At 42.8% G+C, this 27,253-nt stretch overlaps 1 protein-coding gene across 2 annotated transcripts in view; it reads left to right on the top strand.

Annotated features, from left to right (window-relative positions):
- The first annotated feature begins 230 nt into the window (after window positions 1-230).
- GAN (gigaxonin) overlaps window positions 231-27,253 on the top strand; it is a 41,033-nt gene continuing 14,010 nt past the window's right edge. Inside the window, exons 1-10 of one of the 2 annotated variants that reach the window (XM_064670945.1) lie at window positions 231-467; window positions 13,912-14,026; window positions 14,907-15,257; window positions 15,730-15,947; window positions 16,802-16,923; window positions 17,405-17,524; window positions 18,623-18,765; window positions 19,044-19,180; window positions 19,677-19,805; window positions 26,583-26,692. In XM_064670945.1, coding sequence (XP_064527015.1) covers window positions 301-467; window positions 13,912-14,026; window positions 14,907-15,257; window positions 15,730-15,947; window positions 16,802-16,923; window positions 17,405-17,524; window positions 18,623-18,765; window positions 19,044-19,180; window positions 19,677-19,805; window positions 26,583-26,692 — 1,612 coding nt within the window. In that variant the 5' untranslated portion in view covers window positions 231-300. Of the gene's footprint in view, window positions 468-2,899; window positions 2,920-13,911; window positions 14,027-14,906; window positions 15,258-15,729; window positions 15,948-16,801; window positions 16,924-17,404; window positions 17,525-18,622; window positions 18,766-19,043; window positions 19,181-19,676; window positions 19,806-26,582; window positions 26,693-27,253 lie in introns of those variants that run through there. The other variant, XM_064670946.1, reaches the window with a different exon arrangement.

Below are 27,253 nucleotides of genomic sequence, written 5' to 3' on the forward strand. Positions count from 1 at the left end.
ACCGGCTCCCCTGCCCTTCTCCAGACCTCCTTTAGCCACATTTCAAAGCCGAGAGGGGACAACACAGACACTCCAGGGATAACACCCACACTCTCGCGGCCGTGCCGAGCGCAGGGTCCCCGCCCCGCCCCGGCGGAGGGGCGGTGGTGCCGGGGCGGGCGGGCCGGGCCGCCCCCGCGGGGCGGCGCGGGGAGATGATGCCGGCGGATGATGTCAGCGGCGGGCGGGCGCTCAGCCATGGTGTGAGGGCAGGGACTGAGCCGGCCCGGCCCGGCCCGGCTCGGCGGCGGCAGCAGCACCATGTCGGGGCCGAGCGCCGTGTCGGACCCGCAGCACCCGGCGCGGCTGCTGCGGGCGCTCAGCTCGTTCCGGGAGGAGACGCGGTTCTGCGACGCGCACCTGGTGCTGGAGGGCGAGGAGATCCCGGTGCAGAAGAACATCCTGGCGGCCGCCAGCCCCTACATCAGGTACGGCCGGGCCGGGCCGGGCCCGCGGCCGCTCGGAGCGGGGCAGAGCCGGGGTTACATAAGGAGGCTGGGCAGGACGGAGCAGCCCGGGAAGGCCGGCGGGGGCTCTGCGGACCCTGCGGCGCCTCGGCCCGGAGTTGGCCCGAGCGCCCCGGGAGGGCGTGGAGTGTCCCCCTGTGGGGACATTCAAACCCTCCTGGACGCGTTCCTGCTCCAGGTGACCCTGCCTGGGCAGCGGGGTTGGACTGGGATGATCTCCAGAGGTCCCTTCCGACCCTAGCAGTCCTGTGTTTCTGTGGGAGCAGCAGCTGGGCCGGCTCCTTCCCTCCTTCCCTCCTTCCCTCCCTCAGGCCGGTGCCGCCGGGCTCCTCCGCAGGAGCCGCCGTGTTCTCGGCGTCAAAGCCCTGCTTTTTCCAGGTCCCAGAGGCTCTGTCACCCACCGGGGAAAAAAATCCCCCTCCCAGCACCTGAATTGCTGCCAAGTGCCTGGCGTGAACAAGCGACCCATAAAGAACGAGCTGTGCGGATGGTCGGGGAGGTGTCCGAGGGGCAGCATCCCAGGGGATGCCGTGAGGAGCTGGGCCGAGTCAGCACTTTAGCATCATTTTTTTTTATCCTTAACGCCTTTTAGCAAGGCAGGGTGCTAGGTGGTGGTTATGTGTCCTGAAGTACATCGGCTTTTAAATTAAAAAAAAAAAAACACACAAAAACAAACCAAAAAACCGTGTTTGTCGCCCCATCCCCCGTGCCCCTACAACATCCAAGAACATCCCTCGGAAATTGCGAGAGGGACAAAGCCCGGCCGTGCCAGGATCGCTGGCAGCTCTTGGCAGCAGGAGTCACCAGCATGTGCTGTCAGAACTGTGCCACTTGACAGCGAGTGCTGGGGAGGACGAGCTGCATTAGCACAGTCATGGTTTCTGATTTCTGGGCTTCTCCTGGGAAACCCAGATCCTGGGAAGTCCTGCTGCAGCCACTGACAGCAGTTTGAACCCTGTCACGCTCAGTGCTGACAAGTCCAGTCACATCAGGTAAAGAGAATATACCTGCCACGAGGTGTTTATGATGCATATCTGCGTGTCAGAGAGGGTAAACAAAATGCACGAGTGGTTAATTTTGAAGGGTTTTTAAGTCCTCTCATTTGCAGGTAATAAAGACATAAATTTTGTCTTCATGTGTAAAGTAGGAGCAGACCTTCAGTACCAGTTAAACACAGGATTATCATAAATCTTTAGCAGACTATTTGTAATGGTCGGGCATTTCTTCCAGGTGCTGCTTCCTGTGAAGTTGTCATAAAATCTGCATTTTTGCCCTAGGTGAGGATGGGGATTTTTTATGCTACTCTTCAAAAAAAAAAAGCAACTTTCTGCAGTGTCATATTATGATCTGCTTTTAGGCAGTATGGTGTTTTGGGTGACCATCGTAGTACAACTGCAACGTTCACAAATACAAGAATAAACTAAAAGTAAATAGAATAGGAAGCTGGTAAATAACTTCTAAATGGTGCTGACTGTGGACAGACTGTGGACAGTTCTCTGCATCAACTGAGCTGGCAGAGCTGAGATATAAAATGAAATAAAATTCACAGAGAAGGAAGATCAGCAAGAATTTGCAAAAAAAGGAAATGTGTACTAACAATAATTTTTTGTCAGTGCTTGTTTTGAGAAGCAGGTTTGGAAGACTGTAGTGGAAAGGAAATCAAAGATGTGAAATTGAACCTTGATTGAATACTCTTCAAAAGGCCTGAATGCTTTTTAGGTCATTGGCCATCATGTTTTAGATGACCATATGCCTGACATTAAGTTTCAGAAGAGCTGCTGTAGGTGGTAAGAGGTCGTGTCCTTGGGAAATCTGCTGTTCCACTGTTACAGCAGGATGAATTTACAGGAAATGTGTTTTTTTTTTTTTTCTGTGAAAAAAAATGCTTAATGAAAAGTTTTTGTAAATTATTCTATGGGGAAGTAGCTCCTCACAGAATTTTATCTTTAAGTATTGCATTTTGTTGATCTCTGGAAAATGTGCTGGGGAAACACGAGTTAACTGTGTGCGAGGAATAAGAGCACCAGACACAACTACATTAGCAACAAAACTTGTAGGCATTAGAGCTGTGGTTTTTTTAAACTCAGAATTCTTCAGGTTCAAATCCCATGAAGGAACTCATTAACTATGTGTGAAAGTAGGTTACATGCATTAATATATAAATATGATTAAGTGTGGGGTGGTTTGTGTGTTTTTTTTTTTAAAGCTAACTCATGTCTTCTCCTCGGGCTTTCAAGATGTAAAGAACCAAAAATACACGGACCTAGTTCTTGTAGGGCACATTAAGAAACACATTTGTATTACCTACCTATGCAGAGCCTAATTTTTACCTGCTGCCTGTCTCTCTTCTTTTTATCACTCCAGGATCTCTCTCTTAGTCCAGCTGCTCTTCACATTGGGTAGAATTGGTCAGGTAGGTTGCCAATGTTGGAGCATTGTGTTTCCAGCCAAGGGTAATGTTTCAGTGGCTCTTTTTGGAGATAAAATTAATCTCCACCTTGTACCTAGTCTATACAAGTCCCATTTATTTTGAGTGTTGGTTTTGCAAAGAAAATCTGTTTAGGTTTCTATATAAAGAGTTATTGCAGGAAACTCAAGAATTTCCTGCCCTTGTATTTTAAGGGTAGCAGATTCCAAAGTGTGCTCTGGTACCACAGGCTGTTACAGACTCCAAATGCCAATTGATTCAGGTTGCTCTCATTTGAAAAATTCCAATACAAAGCTCAGAAAAATCCATTAACTAATTTCAGAGGTAAAAACTGGGAGAAAAGTGAGTGGTTATATGAAACTTGTAAGCGAAGCAGTGGGAAGTATGAGTTGATGTTTTGTGTTTTCAGTGTCTGGCTGTGTCATTATGTGCTGTGGCTGTGGGCAAGTTGGTGGGCGAGTTCAGAAACTGTAAGGTTTGCATGAGTGCTTAGTTTAGGGTGTGAGTAGGAAAATAAGTAGGACCTTGTGAGGGGGTGGTTGGGTGTGAGCAGACTCTGTGCATGCTGAAGGATTTGTGCAGCCACAGAGAGAGGAGCGTTACCTGTTTTTTGGTTTTGCATGGAAGCTGTTTGGCTGACTGGTTATGAGTAGGACACTTGTAAATTACAGTGATGTGTTTTCCCTCTAGTTATTTGGCAACTGGATTATCCATGCAGCTCAAAGATGGCAGCTTCAGTGGGAAGGGGCCACAGAAACACATGGAATGTTGCTGGTGTCGTGAGTCCCATCTGCCTGTCTGGTCCTTAGGGTGGCTTCTGCAAGTACAGAAAAATAATAAATGCCTGTTTAATTTTTAAATGTTCAGTCTGTGGGACCAGTAAGACTTTTAATTTTTGTGGTGGTTTGATTCTTGAGGTCTTGCCTCAGCTGCCTAATGCCAGGTGGCTCATAGCCCTCCAAGGGCAGTGAAGTCTGGAGTGGTTGTGTGAATTCCTACAGAACTGCCTTACATATACAGGTTTATCTAATCCCTCTTTGTGCCCCTGGAGCAAATCCTGTCATTTGCAAAACACAGAAGTCTTCCTGCATATCTCTAACATCTTGTGGTATATTCCTGAGCCTGAGAAAAGCAGGGTTCCTCAGGAGGAAAGTGCCATAGGACAAAGCGTGGTTTGGCTCAAAGTGACGTGCATCCCAGAGAAGTTAAATTGGAGCCAGGTCAGCTCTCAGTTTTCTCTTCTGGAACAAGTCAGCCAGAAGCCTGCACTTCTTTTGTAGCACTCTTTGTCCTGGCACTTGCCCTAATGTAGATCCAGTTCTATTGCCTTGGCTTAATTTATTTAGTTTGAGAGCCCGGTGTAAATTACAGTGGCGTAAGAGGGCTTTTACCAGAACAAACCATGCTTGCACTGGTAAGTTTGGCCTAAGTTGTAGCACATATCCGCCAACCTTTTATAGGATAGACTTGGTCCAAGTATTCCTGGTATCCTCAGCAGTAGCAGCAGATGTTCCCATCCCAACAGATCTGTCACTGTCTGGCATGACTCGTTCCTGGCCAGCTGAAACTTGCAACTCTTAATATTTTGCTCGCTTACTGTCTGCCTGCCTGGATCACAGGGAGCATGTGGGAGCTACCTGAACAAAGAGGATATTTAAGCTCATATTCTTAGACAAACTTAGTGTTGTTAAGCAGGGATTGTGCTGCTCTGTTAGAAATTAAATTAGGACGTTTTTGTTACCTCAGCGAGTTTGGTCTTTGATTTTCACGCATCTGCGTGAACAGATTACAGATGGCTGTTTGTGTTCTATACTGTTCCCCAAGGCTTTTCAAACTCAGTAATGGACCAGTAATCATATTTTCATCTTTCTCGAGATGAGCATAATGTAGCTAAAGGAGAATGTAAATGCAAGGTTAAGTTCACGTTATTTTCCATGCACTTGTAAATAGCTGTAAATTGTAAATGGATTATGGTCAGAAATAACCCTACAGCATTTGCACCTTCTCACTTGTGCTGTTCAACCTTCTGACATCTATAAAACATTGCAGGCCTTGTGAGACTCTGCACAGCCTCAAAATCATAACCTCTTTGCCGATGCCAAAATAGATTTCCATGGAGATGTGGTGGGACGTGCCCCCATCACTGAACTCCTGCCCTTTCCTCTGTGTGCTGGCACTTGGAGCATTTGGAATTGTCCTGAAGGCATCCTGCTGAGACACCATCCCTGTGTGAGTGTGTTTGGGAGCATCCCTGAGTGCTGGTGTGAGAAGTGGGACCGGGCAGTTCTTGTTACACCTGTTGGACAATAAATATTATAGAGCAAGGTCAACTGGAAGCCAGTGCACACCAGTAGCTTCTGCTGCCGATTTCCTGGTAGCTGCTTTGTTTTTATTGATGTCTATAGAGACCTTTTATGGTGTTTTAAAACTTTTGTTTCAATCTGGGACAGGTACTGAAATCAGGAACACAAACAGCAGCTGGAGCTGGGAGGTGTTTGGTTGTCAGGACCCAGTGCTCCCAAGTCCTGGTTTAGCTGAATCGCTCTGTGCTTGTGCCAGGGCTGGTTCCCTCTTCACTGAGTGTGCAGGGTAATGTTGTGGTGACTGCACTCTCAAGGAGGGCTTTAAAGCCATGTTGCCTTCAAGGTTGCTTAAGAGAAGTTTGTTTCTGGCAGTCTCCTGGGAGCTTTGCAGCTTGACCTGTCAGTAGGAAGTCAGGAACAGATCAGGCCAGAATTTGCTTCCAGACTTTCAAAGCTGTTTTTCAAATTAGGCACAGTTTTGGTTTGGTTTTGATTTTTAAAAAATTGAACTGCAATGCTACCTATTATGTTTTAGTGATAACTGAGTTGTAAAGTCTCTGTAACTTTGAGAGGCAATAAATCAAAATAGTTGCCTTGGCCAGAAACTCTCTGCCTGGCACAAGCCAGAAGTGCCTACACACGTGTTATGTTTGGATAAGCAGTTGAGGGGCAACAGTGATAAAGGTGTGTTAAAAGTTTATGGTTTCAAAAGGGATTTAGAAGTCACTATACCAGGCTTGAGTGGGGAGTTAGTTATTTTATTCCTGCTCCAACAAGCCCCTAAAGATGGCCTGAAGGGAGGAAGCCATAAGGCTCTTACCCAGCCCCAAATAGTAAAAAAAAAAATACAGTTGGGCTGCTGCTACACGTCAGGCAAAGGGAGAACTGGGAATGAGAGCACCTTGTTTACCCAGGAGAACTTGAGCTGAAATTTCTCGTCCTTTCTTTGTATCCATGTGCTGATGTAAGAGGCGAGTTGGGATGGAAGGTGTGGCAGGATGGAGCTGCTTGGGATGTCTGGGTAATTCATACTCTGTAGCTTGCCTTTACACCTGCATTAATTGCCTTGTTTGGCAGAACTTTTATTATTAAGAGAACCTTTTTTATTAGTATTTTTCCTTGCTTGGTTTAAAATGTGTTTTATGGCTCTGAAGTTGCCGATGCGTCTGGAGTTGATGAGTCTGAACTGCTTGATTTGCGTTTTGATTTTTTTTTTTTTTGGTGGGTCTTTTTTCTTTGAGCCTGTTTTGTTTGTTTTGGTCTCATCTGCAGTTACAAAAGGAACTTCTTCCTGGTGTAGACCCACAAAACCAAAAAATAACCAAGGGTTTGAACGGATTTGTTTCTTCACACTCTCTTCAGGCTCTTATTCTGTATGTTGTACAGAGCTTTTTCTCTGTCCTGGTGCTGAGTACTAGTGTAGTGTTACCTGTGCACAGAGGAGTCTCCAGTCCTGTCTTTGTCTCCTGTATTTTATCTTTTCCCCTGCTTAATATTTCCAAGAAAACAAAATAAATCACTGTTATGGACAGCTTGCTTGTTGCCTATCAAGGAAATATCTTCTTAATACCATGTGGTTGGTGGCTGGTTTATGTCCTCAGGGTGTTGGTTTACATCTCCTGAACAGTGTAGGCTGCCTGGTGCAGCTCTTGTTTATGGACACAGTTCATACTCTGCATTGGAGACTCCTGTGCTGGTGAAATCCTGGTTCCTTTTTCCTCTTGGCTGTGTCATCACATTCTGTGATAGTCTTGTAGATCCGTGTTTTCCAGCTCTCAGCGTATCCAGAGTTCAGGTGCCTCCCTCATTTGGATTCCAAACATCTTCCAGCTGTCCCACAATACTACTCATGCACTTCTAATTTTGTCCATTTGACTTCATACTTATCAGCAATTATGGAAATCTTCCTCTGATGTGGTGCTGATTTCTCCCATGTGCTGTAAGGATGAGTGAGGTATAAAAACCTGGCTAATACAAGTTTCCTCAGCAGGTTCATTGGTGTTCTTTCAAAAAATGATATTAGTAAGTCACAGAAATGTTTGGGTTATTAGAGACACACTACACAGCATTGCATTTCTTGAATGTTTAATTATAAGCTTAACAGCATGGGTATGGTCCTGCACTTGTTTCTTCTAAAAAGCATTTTTAACAAGTTGAAAAGCAGAGTTAATTTGAAAGAAGATGTATTTTCAAGTAAGACACTGTTCATTTCTCAGTTTAAAACTGTATTCCAGAAATATCTTCCTTTGCTGTTCCAAGGAAGTCCTGCCTAAGAGGTGTAACACTGCTGGAAATCATGAGTTTGGTGAATGGGCTCGAGTGTCATGTGGAGCAGAAAAATGCCATCAGTATGATCCAGTTTTAGTTCAGGAGAGGCTCTGATGAGTGATCCATGTGAACCCAGCCTGCTGCCCACAGAGGAACAGGGATTAGATGTTTTTTTCCCACCTTTTAAAAACGAAGGAAAAAAAAAACAACCACCTTTCTAAATCCAGTGGCAGGTGTTTCTAACACAGGAAGGTACCTCTTAGATGAACAGCCACTGCTGAACCAGATCAGCTCAACCACGTGCACAGGTGAGCCTGAGCTGTGCTTTGTGCTGTGACATGAGCTGTGGGTGCCCAGCAGCTCATCTGTGTTGCTCGTGTTTGACTTGTTTGTGAGCTCAGCTGGTGCTGTTGCTTGGTTGTTTTCCATCTTGGCTAAAGAAAGCCAAAGTGAAATGAAAAGGCAGGTCCTTGGTGCTGCTGAGAAGCTCCCAGGGTCCGTTCCTGGGCACTGTTTGTTGGGTGTGTGTTCTGTCTACTTAGGGCTAACTCACATGTTTAGGCAAGACAGGCTGGTTGAGGGTAGATTTCCAATTTAGATTACAATCTAACTCTGGATGAGCTCAGTGTAATCAGAGTAATTTCAGATTTTCAGGGTAAACAAGCTCTTCACTGAGCAAAGCCCATGAGCCCTGTACATGTCCCCTGTGCTGCTGCTGCTGAAGGAATTGCCTTGTTCCCTTTCTTATGGAGAGGAGGGGAAGCCACATTTTTGCCTGACTTAAACTTTTCAATAGATGAAAAAATTAGGTTATTCCTGGTTTTTGTTTCTCTTCAAGCAAAGCAACTTCTGCAGGTTTTTGTGCTGAGCTGTTAGGTGGATTACTTTGCCTTGAGATGTGATGTTGCAGTTACAGATAATCTTAAGGAGAGAGACGTAGGACAGACACAGAAGAGGCATAGCCAGAATCCTCTGAGAGCTGGCACCCTTTGCAGGGTGTGGTGAAGACTGGCTTTTATGTGTGGTGCTAAAGGCCAGGGTGCGACCTCAAAGGAAACCTTCTGATTTGGTTGTAAAATATCTTTTTGGAGGGTGGCAAGTGGGTGGAGTGAACTGCTGCATCATGTTTTTATGTCTGACCTGTTTAATAATGTGATTATTAAGGGGGGTTTTTTACACGTAGAGAGACCGGCTTTCATGGGAGAAAATATTGCAAGGAGAAAGGCAGACAAATGGAAAACTTCACCATTAAAATGGTCAGTCCTGAGTAGAACTTAATTAGATTTAACATGGAAAGCTTATACTTGAAAGACTTAAACCTACATAAGGAAGCTCAGACCAGGAGGAGACTGAATTGACCTTCTGTTTGCATCAAAAGCAGATTTTTTAAGTTTTCTCCTTACTGATGCAAAATCTCCAAGTACTCACTTGCCATTTTGGGGACTGAGTCATCCTTGTGAGTGTGTTTTAGGTTCGGTGCATGTCTCTGCTGGAAGCATTTGTTGGAGGTACAACTTCATTTTAGAATGCTAATGCTCTCTAGAGAAGGCCAAAACACTGGTGCAGGTAAAGGATATATCATCAAACCCCAATTTTCTTACTCGTTGGTTTGGAAGGATGGCTCTGCTACTTCACTGTTGAGGTTTGTTGGTGTGGCAATACTGGCAAGGCTTGTGTAGACTAGCCCTTACAGTTAATCTGGAGCAAAATCATTAATTTGGCAAGACAGCTGCTTTCCAAAAGCCGAGTGTCTCCCTTGGCTCCTGCAGTCTGCTTCCTGACACCCTGCTCTGGCTGTGGAAGTAGGTCAGGGAACTGCGTTCGCGGCGCGATGACGTGAGAGCAGGTAAAAGTTTTGTGTTGCAAAGCATCAAACCCAAAGTGTCTGTCTCTTGTTTCCCAGATTTTTAGGTTGCTGCTCACTGTAAATATAAACCTGCTTGAGGTGGCTGTGGTCTGGAGCACTCTCACAGGCACAGTCTTTGCAGACAGGTGTTTGCTTTACCTGTTCAGGTACCAATATACCAGCGCTCTAAGATTAAAGCATTCCAAGGGTTGTGCTGCTGTTCTCTTTATAACTTAGGCCACCATTGTAAAAACACACCAGTTACCTTTTCTTAACAGTTCACAAATAAGGCAGAGATTTTAAAGATAAAAATATTCCCAGAGAATTATGTCTGACTCAGGAAAACAAGCACTATTGGTGGCAGCTGAGTTCTTTGTTTGAATTTTCATTTTGTTTGCTGTTAGGTCTGGCTGGATTTTTAAAAAATTATTTTGTAAAAAATTATTATTCCCCTCCTGTAAAATTTCATCTGTAAAATGTAAGAAAACCAAGTTTTCAGACACATGGACTCTTTTTTTCAATGTGCTTGTCATTCATCTTAACTGTCCCACTGTCTGGTGCTGTCACAGGGATTTGGCTATAAGGTTGAAAGGATGATTGTGTTTTTCTTTGTTTTGCTCTTTTAAAATGACAGTAAGTTGGAAGAGCCACCTGAATTTTAACAAGAACTGTGGACAGTCTTAATTTACCTGTTGGTTTGCTTTTTGTTTGTTTGTGGGGGGTTTTTATTACCGTTTGAATTTGTTTTATGCAATTAGATGTGAATTGTTACTCTGGCAATATCAGCATCTGTCCTTAAGCCCTATTTTAATTTTGAGAATTCACCTTGTTTATATTGCTTACAAATACAGAAGAGGTACTGGAATTTTTTTCCTCGTTCTGCCTTATCTTGTGTCATTTGAGATGACTCATTAGGTTTGTATTCCTTAAGTGATGTGGAACAGCAGATTCTAAATTTGTCACACAGACAACATCAAAACACAACATCAACCCAGTTGTTCTGATGCCACTTGCCCAAGGTGTTATGTTTGCCAAACAGTTTTCCTGGGGAGGTACAAGAGTTTGGGGTGGATGTTGAGCATTTATGGAACACTGTTTATGTTACTGGAAGCAATTTCAGCTTATGATGATGATCTTAATTAAAAAATGGAAAATATTGGTTTAAAGCATGTGTGGAGCCAAGCTGTTCAAAATTAAATTACTTGATAGAACAGGATGGAGAAGTTGCCATATTTTATTTCCCCCAGCTCTGTGTGTGTTTCAGTTGTGCTCCACTCCCAGCTCAAGGGTTTTCTGGTTGGCTGGGGGGGTTATTTCCTTCTAAATCTTGATGTTCTGGTCTTCCATCTGTATTAAGGAAGACCGAGGAGCCTTTTCTGCTGTGGTTTGGCAGCTTGGAGTGCTTTTAAAGTGATTAGGAATGTTGTCCACAGTAGGAAGCTGTCACATGCATGTGTCAGAAGCAGCTGTGCTGCAGCTGGGCCCATCTCTGCACCTTGGGTTGCTGATTGCCACTTCCAGCTTTCAGCCACACAAATCACAGGCTGAGTAAATCACCCTGAGGAAGAGTGTGGTGGAAAGCAAGCATCCTCCTCCTGGGATGCTGACAGATTGGGAAGCCTCTGCTTAAGCATATCTAGTAACTTATTTTCTGAAGTGGAATTTGATAGAGGACCAGGGTTAAATGTTTCTCCATGTGCCCACTCTCTGAACTGGGAGCAAACATGGTTTGAAATGTTCTTGTTCTGTCTGTGTGTGTTATGACAAGGGTGCCAGGCCTCAGTTTGCTGGTGAGATGTGGGTGCAGGTCACAGCTGGTGCTGGGTGATGCAAGAGGAGACAGAGCTCCTTGCCCTCCGATTCCATACCTCCTACTCTTCTCTTCTCATTCAGCTTTCTTTCCTTTAGACTCACAGTTTTGTTTCTTACACTTTTCCAGCCCCAAACCTGGTTATAGTATGCCCTTGCATCATGTTTTCCCTCCCCTCTTCCCAACAGGCAGTTGCTGTCCTGCAGTGCGTGCTGTGAATGACAAGGAGCACCTCCAGCTGCCTTTGGGAATGGCTCCCATGTCATAGCTCAGAAGTATTTGTACCAAAATAAATAACCTTGTAGCTTATTAACCAACAAATTAAAGTCATGTGACAGATGGATAACTATTGCTTCCCTTGACACATGATAGGAGCAAAACTTAGTCTGAACTGGGATGCATTTGCATAAGGTGAATGTTTGCCTCCATGCGAGTGTCTGTAGCTGAAATCGTTTGATTTGTTTTCAAGGTTATTTTCCTGCTTTGGCTTTGTGTTTTGGCCCTGCATCAGGGGCTGGGCCCTTTCTTTTCAGATTACCAACTGTTGATGCCTGAAAAAATACACAGTAATTAGAACATCTAGCCTGATAAGACCCAAAAACTCTGAACAACACTTTCCTGTTACCAGGAAGCGTCAGTGTAAAGTCCACGCAATGAGGTGATTTAGCTTGGGTGTGTGCAGGTGATGCTAAGATGAAAGATAAATAGCACTAGTCCTTTCCCTAATCTCCCCATTAGTGCTGGCATCAACATGTTTATTATATACCGTGGGCCTGTTTTAAGCCCCACAGTGTGTTGGACTGTCCAGGTTCTGTGTTTGACCATACCAGCTACTCACAGGTACCTGACACATGTGAGATCCAGGTGCCATCCAACTGCCTCTCTTTTCTTCTGAAGGAAGCCACGTGCTGCAAACCTTGATATATTTTATGTTAAGTGAAAAGAAAAATCAGTTTCATCCCAGGAAACAAGATACAGCTTTTGTTACAAACCAGGAAACCTAAAACTCGTGTGTAAATGGAGTTGGTAGCAGTAGTAAAATTGAAGTGGTTTGAATAGATTTGAAAACATGTATGAAAAAGCCTTTTACTCTGTGTTGGAATTGAAAAGGCCTCTTACCCTGTGTTATATGCTCTGTAATTCCTTTGGAGTTTGTAGGCAGGAAAAGTGCACATTCCACATGGGCAGGGATGGCTCGAGCTGAGGTACATGTTGATCGTGTTGCTGGAGATGTATATTTGGGTTAGAAATTTTCAACTGACAAGTTGTAAATCAGTGTCTGCTATTGCAGCATGTGCTTTAGTGGGAGTCACCTAATTTTCCTAATCTCCTTCCAAGTGTTAGGAAATAAACAATTTCCTAATCCATACCATGTTGTTGTTGTTATTTGTATTGAAACTTGTGCCGTACAAACACCGAGAGGAGCCGAGCACTGCTGTGAGGTGAGGGATGTGAAGACAAGACCACAGACATGATTAAGTAAAGGGCTAAAATTACCATCCTTATTCACACTTAAAAATAGCTCCTTACAGACTAAGGTTTTATTTGATGTGAGTTGTAGCTTATTTTGTGAGAAACTAATTTGTTCTGATATGAGTAAGTAAAGCAGAATCTGCCTTGAGCTAAGTCCTATTTATGTATTAGTGTGAACATGGATAGCAGAACACTGACAAACTGGTCACTTCCAGCTTAGCAAAGCCACAGCTTTTCACATTAAGAAACTAATTCTACCTAAGAATATATTCAAATGAATGTAGAAATGCTTTTAAGGCTTTTGTGTGCTGGGATTTACATATAGATATATAAATATACACAGAGGTAATAAAACAAGTTTTCTGGTCTTTATATAATGTATTCTTCATTGCCTAAAGTGTGGAAAAGAGACATTCAAAATGATCTTTTATTAGCTCTCGTGGCTGTTTGCACCAGACTGGTGGACACTGCTCACTTTTGAATGCTTCAAGTTGTCTTTCCTGGAAAAAGTGTTTGCACAAACAGCTGATGGAAAGCAAAGTGTCTGCTGTGTTGTTATTATTAGTTCCCCATCTTTTTCCCCAGTCCTTCTCCTTGCTATTCAAAGGCACATCACAGTGCTCCTGGTATTTTTAAAGGAATTGCTCACAAGTGAGGTGTCCACTGATGCAGATGAATATTTAAAGCTCTGCTGAGCAGCACATGGGCTGTTTCCTGCAACTATGAGCACATGGCTTGGTTACAGCCAGGCATAGCATTAGGCTGATAACATCATAAACTACACAAAATGGTAATGCAGTCCAAATATTTTTGCTGCCAGTGAATATTCTGATCACATCTGCTTACTCTAATTATTTCTTTCTTGGTAAAATGTTTGGGGGTTTTTGTTTTGTTTTGGGGTTTTTTCCACCTTTAGCAAATAAAATTCTTGTGTTTCATCTGTCAGCAGAGCTGCTGTTCTGTTGGAAGGTCTGAGTGAAGTTTTTGAATGCTTGTGATGAATGAGCTGGGATAAAAAATACTTTGGCTCTTTGATGCCCTGGGTGGTTTGCAAGGCTGAAGTGTTTGTTCAGTTTGGAAATGTGATGAGCAGTATCAGAGACCAGACCTACATCCTTTCCATGCTGATTCAAGGGACAGTTTTCACATCACATTGGAAGGTTTTAACATCCCTGCTCTAGCTCAGGTGACCCACAGCTAGTGTTTGTTTCTTCAGAAACAAATGCGACAGTGCCCAGATTTTTGAGCTTTTCTCTTTTTCTTGTCTCCTCTCTTAGAACAAAATTGAATTACAATCCTCCAAAGGATGATGGCTCAACGTACAAGATTGAACTCGAAGGGATATCTGTTGATATCATGAAAGAGATACTAGATTACATCTTCAGCGGGCAGGTATGGTATTAAAAAGAACTAGACAGCAGCTGGACTGTTTGTCAAAATAACTTGGGTTTTAACATTGTCCTGAAAGATAAACCTACTGAGGTTTAAAGCTTTGTGATGGAACTTCTGCAAAGTGGGGCTGTGCATGTGAAGTAGAGGCAGTAAGCTCTGTAGTTGTCTCTGCTCTTCTTGTGCAGCCGGGGAGGACTTTAAAATGTAGAGTCAGTGTCAAATGCTTGTATTAAAATTGGTGGCTGCCTTCAATAGGCTGCCTTCAATAACCTGCCTTAAAGCATGCAGTCTGTGTCAGGTGTGAAAGAGAACTGGTTTGGTGGTAGCTGTAGAGATTGAGACCCCCTCACTGGCCATTACAGTACATCAGGTGTCCTCCCTCAGTGCCCTTCGTGCCCACCTGTCTGGCCTCTCGTTGCTGCCACTGTGCCCCTTCAGATCTGTGTGCCAGGAGCTTTAGCAGGAATTAAAGTTGGTGTGTCCAGTTTATTTGGAACCAGACTGACATTGCTGAACGAGTTTTAATTTTCAGCAGAAAAAGAAAAGGCAGATGTGGCTTGAAATTCTTTTCTGGACATGCATTTTTAAAAACATTATTTATGTATTGCAGCAAAACTCATTTTAGGCTCCCAGATGAGATGAACAATTTTATGGTTGGTTTCTTCAGGCGCAAAATTCTGCTCGACACCTTCTGCCAAGCAAATGCCTTTCCATCCCTGTGTTCATTTATAAAGGGGTAGCAGTCATATCAGTTTCTCCTAATTTTTACACTGGCATTAATGCTCCATTTTTCAGCCACTGAGATTGAGGGTAATGAATGCGGGCATGTCATGGAACAAATGAGTGATAGTAGCTATAACTTCTAAATTAATTCTTGCAGATCAGGCTAAATGAAGAAACTATCCAAGATGTGGTACAGGCAGCTGATCTCCTGCTGCTTACAGACTTAAAAACTCTCTGCTGTGAGTTTTTAGAAGGTTGCATAGCTGCTGAGAACTGTATTGGTATTCGGGACTTTGCACTGCACTATTGTTTGCATCATGTTCACTACCTTGCCTCAGAGTATCTGGAAACTCACTTTCGAGATGTCAGCAGCACAGAGGAATTCTTGGAACTGACTCCTCAAAAACTGAAAGAAGTGCTGTCGATGGAAAAGCTCAATGTTGGAAACGAAAGATACGTCTTTGAAGCGGTGATTAGGTGGATTTCTCATGATTCAGATTCCAGAAAGGTCAGGACATCCAAATGTTTGTATTTTTGAATGTGGTGCAGATTGGAGTGTTTATTCTAATCAGTGGGAACTTGAAATAGAACTGTTTCTTTCAGGACTAATCTTGCACTTACGGAATTAATTGAATTTTGCCTGGAATGCAGACCATGGGATTGCAGTAAAAGGGTGAAAGCGCTGTGGGTGATACATCATTTGCTGCCTTTATTATTTGATAGGCAATGAGAAATAAAGTACCATTTTGGCATTTGATTATATAATTTGTTTTCGTGGAGAGAAAGCAAGTAGCATGTTTATGGAGAAATCCTGTGGACTCGATGCATTTTCTTAGTAACATTGTGCTGTATAGCTTATCACTTCCAAATATAAAAACCTCTTAAGTATTTGACAAATACAGAAGCATCTGTACTTAGGGGTGCCTCAGTGCTGTCGTGTAAAAGGTGGGTGATTCCCTGGCATCCCTGTCTCCCCTCAGGTTCACATGAAGGATGTCATGTCAGCAGTGTGGGTGTCGGGCCTGGACGCGGCGTATTTACGGGAGCAGATGATGAGCGAGCCGCTGGTGCGGGAGATCGTCAAGGAATGCAACAACATCCCGCTGACACCCCCCCAGCAGGGAGAGGCCATGCTGGCCTCCTTCAAGCCCCGGGGCTACTCCGAGTGCATCGTGACTGTTGGGGGGGAGGAACGAGTGTAAGTGTGCGGTGACATCGCAGGGCTCACAGCTGGTGCCAGAGCCAGCGCCTGGAGCTCATGGCAGTCTGGAAACAGCGTGGAGAGAGCACGTGCACCTGCTACTCTGTCGTTTAAGTTTGGTTTAGGTTGGTCAGATGCACCTGAAATACCTCTGGGAATGATTCAGCAATAAATAGTTATTTTGTTTCTGACATTCAACATGTAGTAAACTCAGGGTAGGATGTGTTGTTTGTTCAGCACAGAACGTTGGAGAAGCACCTTTCTGAAGGTCTGAAAAGCATCTATAACAAAACTTAAATGCAGCCAACGTGTGCTTTTACTGTTTTGTTTATGATAGCCATGGTTCAAAAAAACAAGTCATTAGTGGTGCATCTGAGCTGCCAGATGAAAATTCCTGTTCTGCACAATAATCCCTTTCTCTTTTTGAGTACCCCCTGCAGCAGGGGGGAAGGTTCTGTCCTGTTTAAATAAATTTAGCCTTTAGATGTTAGCTCTTAATAGAAGTGTAGTAAACCACTCAGATAACATTTTGCATGTCAGTTTGTGAATCACTTTAGTCAAACATTACTAATACACTCTGTGAGTTATTTTTAGCTGTTCAGAGTTCTTAAGAAAGAGTACAGGAAGGTACAGTAGGAGTGAAGTGCAGCTGCTTTTTGTCTCCAGTCTGTACAAACTCAATTTACATGTTTGGTTTGTGGGTCTTCTCCTTACCAGGGCAATGCCACACGTGATGAATATACATGAAAACGTGAACAAACAAATTTTGGACACAAGGTGTTAACAGTGAACTTGTAAAACTCTGTCTTGTCTTTCTGTTTCTGTTTGTTCCCTCCCCACCCTGTGTTCAGATCACGGAAACCAACCTCAGTGATGCGGTGTATGTGTCCTCTTTATGATCCCAATAGACAGCTCTGGATTGAACTTGCTCCTATGAGTATTCCAAGGATCAATCATGGAGTATTGTCAGCAGGTAAAGGGGAACTTTGTATTTTTAAAGTCAATATTATGAAAACGTACCAGTGCCTCAAAATCTGAGATACAGCTTATAATAATATATTTTCTTTAAGATTGACTGCACTGGGGTTATTTCATGCTTCCCCTTTGTCTGCCCAAAACTGTACTTGATTCTGTGAAAATCCCTGTCATCCGAGTGTCTTAAAATCACTATTCCCGCAACGTTTTGTGGGAATCTGCTACATCTGTCTCTCCAGGAGTATTTCATGTTTTAAGTAAATTCTAGTTGCTGCATCACTGAACATGTTGAACAGTATCTGCAGGGGTAGACTGGAGTCAGATATAAGTATGTGCTTTGCCTTCTCCAGTCCAGTCTGACCTGTGACTGGTGTGAATCTCTCAGTGAATTCCAGGATACAGCTCACCAGTCACGTTGTCTTGCTCAGTGTACAGGTGTGAGTCCTGTTCTTAAGATCATGTTACATTTTGTTTTACAGAGGGATTTTTATTTGTGCTTGGTGGTCAGGATGAAAACAAGGGAACGCTAAGCTCTGGAGAGAAATATGATCCAGACACCAATTCATGGAGTTCCTTACCACCAATGCATGAGGCAAGATCTCTATCTAACTGTTGGGATTTAAGTTTTTACTTTGGCAAAATGTTCCTTTTCTTCTGCAAAATTTTATTCTGAATCTTCAGTCGCATCTTACACATTCGAAATCATGCTGCAGACTGACTTCCTTTTATATCCTGTTGTTGTTCTTGTGGTCTGATGCTGACTGCTGGATCTGGAAAAACTAAACAGTTGGTGAAGAGCTAACTGTAAGATGAACTACAAAATTTCAGGAGTTTCATAATGCATCAGTCATATAGTGTACTTAATGTTCTGCGTGTACTGGCCTTCTAAAACAAGAGAACTCTGAGATGGACAAAGGGATCGGACTGTGCAGAAAACATGGACAGAGGACTGGCCAACATACAGAACTTGGCTTGCACAGACATACTTAGGTTTGGTTTGAGTTAATGCTTCCTTCTTCATACTTACATTCCATCAGAAAGTTAACAGTTTGTTGTTTGTAAACGTATATCCTTAATACACCTGTGGTTTTATCTTTGTAGATCAGCACAGGGTGTTTGTTAAGAAATTGTTTGCCCCAGGATTTTCCTCTTTGCAGCCTCTGGTTGGCAAAGGCTTGTAGTTTTGGCTACATCTGTAGTTATGATGCATTAAGTTTCCTGCTTACTAAGAGTAAGACTATGATTGTGATGTTCCCTGTTTGCTGTGAGACTGAGGGGAGTGTGCCCAAACATACAAAATAGAGGAGCTGCCTTTGCACAGATAATGAGTCTGAGCTTGGCTGCTATAGAGACCTGAAAGCAACAGCTTCATCGTGGAGACCATCACTGTGCAAACTGAAATAGAGCCAAGCTCTGTTCTTAGATTTCTGTGTGGTCTCTTTGGCTTCTGCTGCTCTGCTTTTTTTTTTTTTTTTTTTTCTTTTAATACCCTTTGTTTAGTTTTGTTGATTAAACTAATAATCTTATGCTGGTGTTTAGGGCTTCACCATTAAAAAAACCAAACCAAAACAAACCCCAGGCATAACACCAATAGCACTTTGCAGACAGATATGCTGAAAAATAAGATTGTATTGATTTGTTCACAGTGGCTGTTACGTTTTACAGTGTTGACTTTATTGGTATTCCTTAGGCACGACACAATTTTGGTGTGGTAGAGATTGATGGAATTCTGTATATTCTGGGAGGTGAGGATGGTGAAAGGGAGCTGATCTCTATGGAGAGCTATGATATTTATAGCCGGACCTGGACCAAGCAGCCAGACTTGACCATGGTTAGGAAGGTAAGAACTACATTGTGTAGTATTGCAATACTTATGGTTAAACAGGCAATTATATGTATATATAAAAATATGTATATTTAAACTTTTTTCTTCAAGTAGAAACTGTAACAAATAATCTCAAAATGAAAAGAGAGACAGCAGCTTCTTTATTAATATACCAAAAGAAAACTCTGGCTGAGGATTGTTATGCCTGGCATTGTTTGACACGTGCTACTGGCAACCTGAATGCCTGTGTGTGTATAGTTAGTTTTGGATATGCTTTTTCTCTTTTCCATAAGATTGGCTGCTATGCAGCTATGAAGAAGAAAATCTATGCAATGGGTGGAGGCTCCTATGGAAAACTCTTTGAATCTGTGGAGTGTTACGACCCCAGGACTCAGCAGTGGACAGCAATCTGTCCTCTCAAAGAGAGGAGGTGAGTGAAAATGGAAGGGGGAACTAGATTGCTGTGTACAGCCTTTTCTGACTCTGATCAGAGGAAATTGTCCTTTTGCTGATGAATGCCTGAAGATGGCCTATGAACTTCCCCATGACTTTCTGAGTCATGGTAGCCTGTAGTTAACACATGGCTGAGGAAAAGAGAAGCATCCAAGCAATAAATACAAATTTTGTAGAAATGCACTCCTGACGTTACAAACAATACTTCCTTGATGCAAAATGAAAATTAGAAATTATAGTTCAGTTGGAACCTCAGAATTTTTTTCAGAGATAAATACTTTTCTGTTTTATGTGTTCTGAATTAGGTGCTTACAATTCAAATCCATGACACATCTGGTCTTGTTGGATATAAAAGGAATCTGTGTGTGTGTGTGTGTATAAATAAAAAAGTAAGAAATGGTGGAAGTTCAGAAGGATATGTGAACTGGTTTTGATATATTACATTAATATTTTCTTTTCATTTGGATTTTCAGATTTGGGGCAGTGGCCTGTGGAGTTGCCTCTGAGCTTTATGTCTTTGGTGGAGTCAGGAGTCGTGATGACAGTCAAGCCAGTGAGATGGTGACGTGCAAATCTGAATTTTATCATGATGAGTTTAAAAGGTAACTGGCTGCAGCTCTAAACATGGAAAATACATGCCTTACAGTCTTCTGCTTGTTCCCCTGCTGTTGGTCCAGCCCTTAAAAGCATATTAGGTCTGTGCTGTGCTCATTTTATTTTTTATGACCCAGTTTGGCTGTTACTGAAGGTCCATCAGTGGCTTTACCCTCTCACATACCAAGCCTAAAGCCCTGGGCCACCATGCCAGTCTTGAGTGCCCCTGAACAGGACAAGCCCCTTGGTCATACAGGTAGTTTGTGGTTCTTCCCCTGCACTCTGCAATTCCCCCAAGTGCAGGGTACTGCTGCCCCTACCTGTGCTCATGCCCAAGGCCTCTTCTGAGTGCTTATTAAAGGTGTTTTCCAGCCTAGATGGTTCCATGATTCTATGCAGGAGTGTATGTATGTACAGGGATATTTCTTCATGATCCAGTCTTTTGCAGCTTAGGGAATTCCTAAGTTAGGGATAAGAAATTTCATGCCTTTTTGCTCCAAGCATTTATAGCTGATGTAGGTTTTTGCCCTAGGAAAGACACTATGGATGCTATACATTCCACAACCCCCTCTACATCCTGTGTGGCTGATCTCCTTCTCTTTGTTTTGAATCTGCTTCCAATTGCTTCATTTGTTGTCTCTTGGCTCTGGTGGTGGAATCCACCTTATTACACGTGGTAACTATTCAAAATGTTACCTTAGGCAGATTTTTTTTGTATAGTCACCTTACTCTCCAGTCATAAGACAAGCTTTGGTTCCTTCAGCAACTTTTTTCTTGCATATGACTATAAATTAGATGATTCTCTTTTATAAACTAAATTGAAAAAAAGACTTTGTGGTCAGATGTTTCAAGTCTTGTTGACAGTGGAGAAGATTAGCATGTCTTTATTAGAAGACCAAGACTGATTTATGACAGTGACCTGTATAAAAGGACACAAAAATAGAATAGTAGATGTAAATTCATTATGTAATTTTCTTGCAAGATGTGGTTGTAAAGAGACTAATTTCTGCATGAAGAGGTCTTCTGTGTTGTTCAAAGTGATGTCTAAACTAGCTATAATCCAATGAGGCTGGAGAAAAACATCCTTTCAAGTGGATATAGGAAGCAGACAGATAAGAGAGGCTATTGCTGCTGATGCTCCCTAGTGTTTTCTAGCCCTGTGGGGGTGGGGGAATGCTAAAAGTTTATTAACAGTTTTGAAAGAGGTCTTTGAAAGGAAAAGAATTCTGGAAAGAAGTGCTCTCCTCTCTCCTACTTGCTATTTTTAGCTGATTCACTTGAAATACTCCCAGGCTGATCCTCATGATTCCTCACCAGAGACTGTAAACCTGTCCCACTGGTTGGTAGAGGGTGAGCTTTCATGGATTTTGGAATCCTCGGAGGTTGCAGCCTTGGTGAGTCCGTGGTGCCACCTGCTGCCTGCAGCACCCACACCTGCACAGTGTGTGCTGTGCTCGTGGCCGTGCTCGGGGGCATCCCCGAGGTGTTACAGGGTTCAAATAAAACTGTAGTAAAAATCCAGTTGTTCCAGGTCTTGCTCTGCCCCCCCGTGTGTGCTGGGTGTGTGGAGTGAGGGCTGTGCCAGCGCAGGGGCCGGGAGGGAGCAGCTGGAGGAGCTGCTGGAGGAGGCACAGGGTGAGGGCTGCCCAGATACATTTGCCCTTTTGCTCTGCCACTGCAGGGTCTGAGGCTAGGAATTGAACTCAGCTTAAGTGTGTACTTGCACTGCAGGCAAGACACGGGATGTGGGTGTTCCTTTGGAGACTGGGGACCAGGGAAGGCTGGGATGACTCTGCTGGCTGGGGATCGTGCTCCCAAAGTTTGGAAGGTCTCGGTTCAGCCCCGGGAGGCACAAGGGGAGCTGTAGCCAGAAGAGGGTGCAGTGTCCCTGTGTTATGTTCCAGCACTCAGCTCCAGGGGTCTGCCAGTTATCCCAGGTTTCCCTCAGAGATCTGTGTAGGTGGGTGCCTTTCAGGGGGGCTGTGGCAGGGGCTGTGACACCTGAGCAGTTGTAACTATGTGGAAGAGGGAGAAAATGGCCATAAAGGGAATTACCTTCAAACTGCAGTTAGCAAATATTTCTGCCTGCCCAGTGCTGAGACAAAGTACGTCGTTGTCCAGTATTCTTTTCTGAAGTAACATTGCATCTGGAAAATGATCGTAATTTCATTAAAATAGTGTCTCAAAACATGAAATGAAAGCGTATTGACTCTCTGGAAAATGTGAGGGTGTTATTTCCTGGGCTGATTGAGAAATAGCAGAAAACAAATCTAAATCACTTACTTCACTCAAAATAAATAATATGCTTAAAATAAATAATATGCTTTTCTTAAGTCTGTGAAAACCTTATGCTCAGTAATGATGTGTGTTTGATGAGTTTAGCAATTCCACTTGCACATGCTCTGCTGTGCATCAGCACTCAGGAGTAAAGCATAAGTGATGCCATAGACGTTGCCACAGGTGGACAATCTCTCTCAGTTCCTTTGTGCATAGTTACTGTGATGGATGTACAAAGGCAGGTTCTTCATCTTAAACATTATGCAGCTGCTACAAGGTGATCGATTTATAGTTGAAAAGAGCATTTGTTTCCTCAGCAAGGTTCTGAGACAGATACAAGGTGATTAGTCCCCCTTCAAACCAGCAGCTTCAAAAAGTCATCGTGAAGGATCTGAACCCTCAGACTTCACAGCACACACACTTTTTGTAGTTATGGTGGTGGAATAATACTGGAGCTGTCAGAGCTGAAATATCACATCAACAATGTATATGTGTGTTATTGGCAGAAATTTAAAAGTGTTGGGTTAATAGATTTGGGGAAAGGAGGAGTATGTTTGCAATGTGGTTTAGCAGCAGTGGGTCAGAGTGACAGCACATCAATTCTAGCAGTCTCCAACCAAAACTTATGGTGGTTTTTTAATAGTTACATATATCAGTATTCTGTACTTTGTAACAAGCTACGGGCTCTTCCAGCTGTTTTTAAGTGCAGAACTCCATCATGTTCACTTTCTCTTTGACTGGAGAGAACTTTTTGTGCTGTGAGTTGAACCATTGGATACTGCTGGGTTTCAGGTACGTGCAGCAGTGCACACCTGGGTCATCTGCATGAATTTCCATGTGTGCCTCAGGTCTCATTACCAGGGAGCACAGGGTCAGCACCACCCCAGGCACCCAGAGGCTGTGAGTGTCTGACTTACAGGTTTTACTCCAGTGTGTATGTCTAAGTATGTACTTACAGCAGTATATAAACATATTAATTCCTGTAAGCTGCCATAATTCTGGCTTAAATTGGATTAAAGGACTGAACTTGTTTAATATTGTTTACTTTGACAGTAACTTACTCCAGAATAACTCACAGTGCACAGTCTTTCAAAATTGTTATTCTAAACTATGACATGGAGTTTTCTAAAGGCTGGGGATATGCTGAGGTCTTCACACTACCAAAAAAATAAACATTGAGACTCCTGTTAAGCTGTGCTGTATAAACAAGTAATAAAATAAATGAAGTGAGGCAGAATAGTAACATCCACATGAAATGTGGAACAGGATAATAGAGAAAATAATTCTCATATTTGAAGTACTGCTGTAACCGAAGTTTTTCAGTTAATAAATGTTTTGTCAGCTTGTCTTTAGAGTCATGTGCATGAGTGAATGTAAGTGAACCAAAGATAGAAAATACATCAGACTGCAGGGCTTTTGCAGGATGTGGATTTTTTTTTTTTCAAAGGCTATAGATTGAGCTTTGTGTGCGTTGTATCCTGTTTTTTAAAATATTGATCAAGCTAAAAACAGACTTAATAAATGTGAAAGTGGAGGATGGAGATATAAAGGTATCCTTGACTCAGTGGTTCAGTGTTTCTTCTCTATAAAAAGCAGGAAATCTTAACTATATATTCCAGACCTTGGTGGGTCAGTCTTTACTTCTGCCAGAGTTCCTAATTCATAATATACTTTTTTGCATCATGTAGGTGTGTGGAGAATTGGGTGATGTCTGTACACACTTGGGTTTTTTCTTTTCAATGTAGATAATTGGAAATATTTAACAGAGCCCAAATTGGCTTTAGGATTCTTTGCAAGAGCTGCTGGTGGAGCTCTGTCTCTAGGAATAGTCCAACTGCCTTTTGCTGGTGGTCTGGAAGTGAGGTAGGATTTTTTCCTTCTTTTCATGATTCAAAAAAGAATTATGAAACTTTGCAGGTATTAAGGGGGATAAAAGTGAAAGATACCTGTTCAGAAGCAGTACTTGGCAAAAACTCCTTTAGAATGTTCTTTTTGCTACCGGAACATCATAAAAATAAGGAAAAGCTTTCAGCAGTATATAAGTAGTAAACTAAATAATCTTGTAACATGGTACGTGTAATTAGCAAGATTCTTCCATTCAGTGTGCAGGAATTTCATTAAAAGCAAGTGCTTATTAAAATGTGATGAGAACACTGCCTGATGCACTGTCAGATGAGAGGAACACGGATTTCCATTCATTTGCAGGCCTCCTTTCCCAGCTGGGATGAGCTTGAGGTTATATATCTAGAATCTGTTTGTTCTGTATCACATCTTTACTTCCTTCCCACATGGACATAGAGCAGTTACCATCCTGCCTGTTCATTACAGCAGTGTGGATGGATCATTTGGCTTATATCACTTGAAGAGTGGGAAAAAATCAAGATTCCTTCTTTTTTTTTTTTTTTTTTTTTTTTAAATTTAAGTGGAAGCACATTTCAGTTCCTGAGCAATCACTTCTGTCCGTGGTTACGGTGGTACTGCCTTCCCCCTGCTCCTCTTGGACTGGGTTTGAGTGGAGCCATCCCGGGGAAGTACGCAAGAGTTCTGTTCCAAGGACTGTTTGCAGATTCCTGAAGATTGGGAATTTTTGGTCGTGGTGTTTTTTCCATACTGTTCAAAAGGCAGGCACAGCCCACATTAAGCTGGAGCTTAGTCAAATTCTGATGAAACGTGACCCCTTGCCCTTCCTGTCTTTGTTCCTTCCTAGTTCTAACTGCTAAAGCTGCTGTGAGTGTTCCTGAAAAGTGGTGCCTGTTTTTTAAAGTGTACGTGTTGAGAAAGCTTCAGAATGAATTTTCACAAGCAACTGCAGATACTTTAATATTGTCCTTTGGTGCTGTGCTTGGACCTCACACCGTGGGTTTAGGTATTTTTATTTAAACTCCAAAACCTTGAATATCTAGTGCAGATAAACCTCTGAATTGTTTTTTTTCCCCCCTTCCTTAACATGGTCCTGTGTTTACTAAAAAAAAAGAAATTCCAATCTTCCTTCTGCACTGCTCTGCCACTTATTCAGTTTTCATAATTTTAGGTCACTTGCTGCTAAAAAGCAGTGAAAATACTGAGTGTGCCCTCTTCCCACAGTAAGGAAGCTAATGAAATATGGTGCAAGATGTTTTGCTGTGTAGGAGGGTTTCTGAACCAGTGTAGAGAACTTCTCTTTTGTTCTGCTCTTAGTTCATCTCTCATCCTCTGTGACAGCTACAAACCATTGCCTTGCTTTCTGCAGGATGTTAATCCTTCAGTGTACAGCACAGACAAAATCATGGACAGCTAATCCTTTCATTTGCCCTTTAAAAATTGATTTCTGTCTCCAAGATAATTGATGTGGAGCAGCATCTCCTTCAGTGCCAGAAGAGAGGTTTACTTCTGAATCAGGAGTTCAGAGAATGCAGAATTTTCCATGGTCAGCAGGTATCTGTGAGGGCATTTCCAAACTTTTTCCCTCAAATTAACCTGATATGGCCATAAAATACCTGGGGTGATTTTCAAAGGTTTCTCAGACTTCCCTGTTCTCTGTAAATTATTTAATAAAAGATGTAGGAGCAGTCACCTAAAATGGCCTTGATTTGTATGTCTCAGGATCTGTACCTGGGAACTGTGACACCCTCTGTGAAAGGGTAGCAGCATTTTGTAGGAATTTGTTTCAGAACCAAAGAGAATGCTGACAAGTCTAGGCAAATGGGACACCTTTATAAACCAGCATCCCAGTACATACTTACCTGCTTTCCAAAGGCTTCAACATGGAAAACTGCTTTTCACTGGGTGGGATGATCAGGCTGCTGTAGTGTTGCAATGAGACTGTGCTTACAGTGAACACAGGGGACTTTTAAGATTACAGTAGGAGCTGGAAAGGGATTGAAAAGAGCCTGATATGTGATTAGGAATTCCAGATAATGGACATTTTTCTTTTCCAGATTCCCTTACCATTTTGATCTCCAATCTTCTGTCCCTTGTTTGAAGCTGAGCATTGCCAAGTGCTGCATTCTTCTTAGCAGGCCCTTATAAAGCACAATTAGAGAAGTTAAGGAGTTATATGGGAGAAGGCACTGCTTAATAACAAGGTTCTGCCATAGCAATTTGTTATTTCCCCTAGTGTGGGTCATTAAGGCTTATATGTGTTTATGATTTTACTGATTTTGAGAAAAAACAGCCTAAAATTTTCTCTGTAGGGAAAATTGACTGGCATAGCTGTTGGCTCTGACATGCCTGGTCGCTTCCAGAAGGTCACACTGGGTGGCTGCAAGAGGAATTTATTATAGGTAGATTACACAGATGAGTGGAGCAATTCTGAAATAAAGCAAATTCAGGATACAGCAGTACCAGTTGCTTTTCCTGACTAGGGGAAGCCAGGACTATTGCTTCCAGACAACATTCCCAATGCTTTTTACATAACCAGTTACCACGTGCTCTCCGCTTTCGAGTCGAAGATTACAGTTACAAAAAGAATCTGGATTATTTTTTTTTTTTAATAATCACATCCTGTTTTTTAATTATTGTTTTTACAGGTGGATTTATCTAAATGACCAGAACCTCTGTATCCCAACTAGTTCTTCTTTCGTGTACGGAGCTGTGCCCATCGGAGCCAGCATATACGTGATTGGAGATCTCGACACAGGTCAGAACTAGAACTAAAAACCTCTTGTTGCTTATTTTCTTCCAGTCTTTTAAATACTTGGCACTAATGAGACTGAACATTTTAAGGATAAGAAGCTGGGATTCTGTTCTAAGTTGCTGTGGTTCACAGGGATTATGCTGGACATACAGAAACATGCAGGTTGCTTTTGGAGCTCTTCAGAAACAAGTTCAGTGCAATGAGCATTGGGTGGTTTGGTTGATTAGTTTGAAGATCAGAAAAGAAGACTAAGAGTGTGTTACTGCTTTTATCTAAATGTAAGGAAGACTGTTACTGCCTGAGGTTGTGGCTTCTGTCTTTGTAGCAGTAAGCAGGCAGTTCTGCATTTTGGGGACATCATCCAGTGGCTCATATGGATGTGAGAGTGACTCTGGGCTCTAAATCCTGACTGAATAAATGTGTGCTAACAAACACAGTCAGTCCTCAGCTTTCAGCATTTGGCCACGTACTGTAAAAGAGGTTTGGAAGCCTACATGCTTTTGTGGCCGTGTGTACATGCGTAAGTTGTGTAACAGGGCTTTCTGCAAAACGTAAATGAGGAAA

This window comes from Pseudopipra pipra, chromosome 14 (genome assembly GCF_036250125.1).
Source record: "Pseudopipra pipra isolate bDixPip1 chromosome 14, bDixPip1.hap1, whole genome shotgun sequence".
NCBI classification, from domain to species: Eukaryota; Metazoa; Chordata; class Aves; order Passeriformes; family Pipridae; genus Pseudopipra; species Pseudopipra pipra.